The following is a 5,373-nucleotide window of genomic DNA, read 5'->3' as shown; positions in this document are numbered from 1 at the left end:
ACAAAAAAACCAAACCAAAACAAAAAAAAACAAAAAAACAAACAAAAAAACCCCAAACAAACAAAAAATAAAGCTAGTGTCTTTAACTTTGGTGGATGGTCTTTGCTAAGTTCTTTGTCAACTTAGCAGTGAGAATTGGGGTACAGAAAAGGAGGTCTGCAGGATGGGGGGATTCCAGGAGCCCCTGCACTGCCTCCTGTTTCCCTCCTACTCTCAGTCAAACAGGACTCCAACCACACTATCGGCGTGGAGTTTGGATCCAGGGTGGTCAACGTTGGGGGGAAGACTGTCAAACTACAGATTTGGGACACTGCTGGCCAGGAGCGATTTCGGTAGGTAGCCTGGGTTCCCAAGGAGGGAAGAGGGAGGGAGGGAGGGAGAGAAAGGTGTGTAGAGTACCTCAGAGAAGTAAGAGCAAAGAGAAGCTGAGCAGGGCAGGCAGATGGAGGGGGTGGGGAGGGAGAGAGAGACACACACACACAGAGGGAGTGAGAATATTCAGCTCATGGAGAATCTAGTCTCAGCATATCAGCAGGTTTTAATTAAGTCATGTGTAGATGGAGAGAACCCAGAGGCAGAGAGAGGGTGAAGAAGACAGGCCTTTGACAAGGCCTACGTTCACAGTAACTGTATGCATTCCAGAAGGATCCAAATTGGTGATAAAGGGATTTGGCCACATGGTAAAGGAGGCCTGCCTCAGACATCAGGGAGGGACAAGTAGAAGTTGCACAGCACTTGGTCAGGACAGGCAGCTGGGAGATAACCAGAAAATGCTCCCTGAGTGAATGAATGAAAGAGGGAAGGCAAAGTGAGCATGGGAGAGACATAGTAAGAAAGATAGACAGGAAAGGGAAGTATGGAAAAGTAAGCTGGTGTGGTAGATGCCTGCAGTCTCAGTCCTTGAAAAGCTAAAGCTGGAGGGTTGGAAGTTTATGGCAAAGTCTTGCAAGATGGCTCAGTGGGTAAAGGTGCTTGCTGCCATCCTGAGGACCTGGGCTTGAGCTCCTGAACCCACATGCTGAAAGGAGAGAAGCAATTTCTGTAAGAGCCCTCTGACCTCCACAATGTGCCGTGGAACATGTACACCCATCCACACCTACATAAAAGAAACAAATAAGAAAGTGCCAGCTTGCCTAGGATACAGTGGACTGGAGTCAGCCTGGGTAAGCTAGCATGACCTTGAATTGAACTAAAAGAAAGGGTTGGGGTGTAGCTCTGTGTAGAACACTTACCTAGCATGTGCCAGGCCCTTGGCTCCAATCCCAAGCACTCACGGGCATGGTGGCTGAGGCAGGGAACCTGAGGCCAGCTCGGACTATAGAGTGAGACTCTCAAAAAGCCAGCCTGAATAATAATAATAATAATAATAATAATAATAATAATAATAATAATAATAATAATTAGAGAAAGACTCTGAGGCTGAGAAACCGTATCTCAAGAAGATAGAGGTCAGGTTTTAGGGAATGGGCCAACAGTAAAGGGGGGCCTCCGAACCACTAGCCTCTCTCCACAGAGGGGGGCAGTCTCGGGGCAGATCCCAGCCTTGGGGGTGACCGGGTCCCCCTGGCCTCACAGGTCGGTGACGCGGAGTTATTACCGAGGGGCAGCTGGAGCCCTGCTGGTGTACGACATCACCAGGTGGGTGCAGGGCCTGGGTGGCGTGGGAGAGGCTGGGCATTGGTGGCATGGGAGAGGCTGGGCATTGAATGGTCCCACTCCTGTGTTGCCTCCCTCTTCACAGTTGTCTGTTTTTCACAGCCGGGAGACATACAACTCGCTAGCTGCATGGCTAACTGATGCCCGGACGCTGGCCAGCCCCAACATTGTGGTCATCCTCTGTGGCAACAAGAAGGACCTGGATCCTGAGCGTGAGGTCACTTTCCTAGAGGCTTCCCGCTTCGCTCAGGAGAATGGTGAGGGCTGTGCTGTGTGTGGGTCAGGTGATGAATGGAGGGATGGCCAGTCCACTGTGGCCCATGTGCCTCTTAGCTTTTGCTGGACGCTTCAGCAGGCCTGATTTGACTCTAAGTGCTGAGTCATGTGACTGCTGTGGTCTTCAGGTTCAGCTGGAAGGGGGTGAACAGTCTACTAGCCTAGGGGTCTGCCCATCACACTCTTAGCTCTTCCTGGTACAGAGTAGCCGCTGATAAACTTCCACCACAATGGGGAGGCAGCATAAAGCAGTGGTTTAAGGTAGATACCTCAAACTCAGGTGGCCATAGAGATGGATATCTTTGTAAATAAAGAGATGAACCAGGTTGGGACCCAAGGGCATAGGCACTGATGCTTTGGAGAGGACAGAAACTGACCTGCCCTGTCAAAAGTTTTGCAAGGCTGGCTGGGGGTGTGCTCTGTGGTAGATCACTTGCTTAGAATCCACCAGTGAAGGGCTGGGAGGTGTGGCTCTGTCCCAAGCACCAGGGTGCTAGGTGGAGGTGGAGGCAGGAACATGAAGAAAGGTTATTATAAACCCATTTGAAAGCATCTGCTGACTTGGGATCAGTCTATGTCCCATTTTTCTTTCTTTCTCTCTTATTTTTAAGTTTAGCTGTCTGTTACTTTTGAGACAGAGCTTAGTGTAGCCTAGGCTTGCCTCAAGCTCTGTATACTTGAGGATGACCTTGAATTCCTAATTGCCCAAGCTGACCCAGTACTCCTGATCATCTGTGTTGTGTCTCAGCCTCCTTAGAATTGCACAGGGTGCACAAGCATATCCTACTCATGCCCTCCTATATTTCACACCCCAAGTTTAGAAGAGGTATTGCTCCCAGGCAGATGTGGGTTTGAATCCTGAGTACCACTTGCCCAGTATGAGGCCTGTCATGTGACCTCTGGTGGGCTTGGGGCTGTACTCAGTGAGTCTAGGGACCTTGGCAAACTCCTGAGGTTCACGGTGCTGTGGTAGAGGCAGGGAGGCACAGGAGGCTGGTGGAGCCCAGAGGGGCCTCCTGACTCAGGCTGGGTCCTCAGTGTGTGTGTGTGTCAGGGGCTTCAGGGGAAGGGCCATGGGAACAGAGTTCCAAAGGAAAAGCTGGATGAGTGTGAGGTAGGAAGACAGCATTCCCTGCAGGGGAATCTTGGTTAATGGCCTAAGGTGAAGGCAAGCATAGATAGAGCTTTTGAAGGGCCCAGAGTTGGAGTGGAGGGTCAGAACTGATGGAGGCCCCCCCCCACCCCCAGAGCTGATGTTCCTGGAGACCAGCGCTCTCACGGGTGAGAATGTGGAAGAAGCTTTCCTGAAGTGTGCGCGCACCATCCTCAACAAGATCGACTCAGGTGAGGCCCACCTGCTCTGTGTGACAAATGGGGGGAGTGGAGTGAAAGGCAAGGTCCCATGGGCTCCGAGGAACATGTCTGACCTCTCCCCTCCCACAGGTGAACTAGACCCGGAGAGGATGGGCTCAGGGATTCAGTATGGAGACATATCCCTTCGCCAGCTGCGGCAGCCTCGAAGTGCCCAGGCTGTGGCCCCTCAGCCCTGTGGCTGCTGAGATTTACGGAGCCAGGTGGGATGCTAGGGGCTTGGGAGGCAAGCAGGTTTCCTGTATTGTGTGGGGTGGGACACAGAACAGCCATCAAGACTTGGAAAATGTGATAAGAGAAACTGACTAAGACACAAAAGCCCATGACCAAAGGAACCATCTTCCCAGCCCCGGGGGACCCATGGGCCCTCTGCACCCCAGACCTCTGCCAGCTCTGTACAGTCCCAGGGTCTGTACCTGACCCCTTTATTCATGGTTTATCACTGCTGCAGTGAACCTCTGTTGTGTGCTAAGCCCTGGTGAAGCCTCTGAAACCAACGAAACAAAAATGTCTGTTTGCATGGTACTACATTGTCTTGGGAGAAGACAGACCACAGGCAAAATACTTAATGTAAATGACATAGTAGTTGTGGGGTGGGCTGTGGGGAAAAACAGTCTGATGAGGAGGATAGGATGAGGGATGCCCCTTTAAACAGGGCACAGAAGAAGGTGACATTTAAGCAAAAAGGTAGAGCATGCTTGTCAGAGAGAGCAGATGAAAACAGTAAGTACAGAGGCCCTGGTATGGGGTCCTGCATGGTGTGGCCAGAGTGGGGTATGTGTGTACCCTAGGGTACAGCATGAGGTCGGGGACTGAGCAGTCGGTATTGACAGCCTTGGGGTGGTCTCATTTCCACCGTGTATGCTGTAGTAGTCCTAGGGAACTGCTCAGCAGAAGATGGAGCGGGTCAGACTGCATCACAGGGTTCCTCTCCCTGGAGAGGAGGAGACTGTGGAGCAGGAGGGATTGCTGGGTGTCAGTGAAGGAGGTCCGGGGACTGCTGTGAGAAGGGGGCACTAGGGATGGAGTGCTTGTCTAGCATGCACGCCAGAAGCACAGGGTCCTATACTGAGCACTGGGTAGGTAATGGTGATGGTGTGCATTCCGGAAGTGCCCTTAACTATGGGGTGAGTTGGAGGCCAGCCTTGGATATCTAAGACCCTATTGGGGATAGGGAGAAATAGGCATACAGCCAGGGGGCAAGTGGAGTGGGTGCTGAGAAGTGGCTGGTCTCTCTCTCTCCAGGCTTGCTCCCTTTAGTGGCAGTCAGTTGCTCTGTCTAAAGCTCAGATCTGATCATGGCTCCTGGGGTCTGTGGGACTGTGCTGAAGCTGCTGAGTCTGGAGTGGTCCTTGCCCCTCTGCAGGGCCTGGGCCCTATTACTGTACCCCCGGGGGCTCTTACTCCTTTCCCTACTCCTTTCACTGTTCCAGTTATAGAAAGTTCTTTCTGTTCTTTGTCTCTTTTTTGTTTTTTTGTTTTGTTTTGTTTTTTCAGACCATGTTTTCTTCCCCTTTGCCCTGGTAACCTCCCCCCAGAGGTTTTGTCAGTTTTCCATGCATGGTCCAGACTCCAGGGCAGACCTGCAGGACCCTGTAGGGTTTGATCCCCTCCTCACCTCTGTGACTGTAGGTGTCCTTGCTAATTCTCCCCTCCCAGCCACCAGCATGTTTCAGGTGGTTGGGGGGTGAAGTCCTTAGGCTTGGATCCATGCTGCAGGTAGAACCAGCATGGTTCTTGATGGAATGCCTGTGGGATCTAGAAGTGAGAAAAGTCCAGGGTGAGCCCGTTAGGCAGTGGTCTTCCTTCCTGGCCTCGGCAATTGCTGGTCCGAACCTGTTTCCTCCTCTGTAGAATGGGGTCAGTCACGGTCCCTGATGAGTGTGGAGGTGTGTGAGTGAATGAACTGTAGAGTACGTAGAGGAGGGCCTAACATTTGATGGAAGTTCCAGCCAGAGTGCTGTCCATTGCTTTTCTTCTTGCCCATCTTCAAGATCCGGGAGATTACGTGTTCTGGCTCTGTAGCTCTATGTAGTAGGCCACTAAGTCATATATATCATCTAACATAGT

At 51.6% G+C, this 5,373-nt stretch overlaps 1 protein-coding gene across 2 annotated transcripts in view; it reads left to right on the top strand.

The window, feature by feature from the left end:
- Rab4b (RAB4B, member RAS oncogene family) overlaps positions 1-5,373 on the top strand; it is a 10,464-nt gene that overhangs the window by 2,793 nt on the left and 2,298 nt on the right. The window contains exons 3-7 of one of the 2 annotated variants that reach the window (XM_031385810.1): positions 218-332; positions 1,576-1,638; positions 1,759-1,913; positions 3,181-3,276; positions 3,376-3,506. In XM_031385810.1, the coding sequence (XP_031241670.1) occupies positions 218-332; positions 1,576-1,638; positions 1,759-1,913; positions 3,181-3,276; positions 3,376-3,491 (545 nt within the window). In that variant the 3' untranslated portion in view covers positions 3,492-3,506. Of the gene's footprint in view, positions 1-217; positions 333-929; positions 1,164-1,513; positions 1,639-1,758; positions 1,914-3,180; positions 3,277-3,375; positions 3,507-5,373 lie in introns of those variants that run through there. The other variant, XM_031385811.1, reaches the window with a different exon arrangement.

The sequence above is a fragment of the Mastomys coucha genome, unplaced genomic scaffold, assembly GCF_008632895.1.
Source record: "Mastomys coucha isolate ucsf_1 unplaced genomic scaffold, UCSF_Mcou_1 pScaffold21, whole genome shotgun sequence".
Taxonomy (NCBI): Eukaryota; Metazoa; Chordata; class Mammalia; order Rodentia; family Muridae; genus Mastomys; species Mastomys coucha.
Note: the sequence above shows the minus strand (reverse complement) of the source record. Positions and strands in the feature narration are given on the sequence as shown.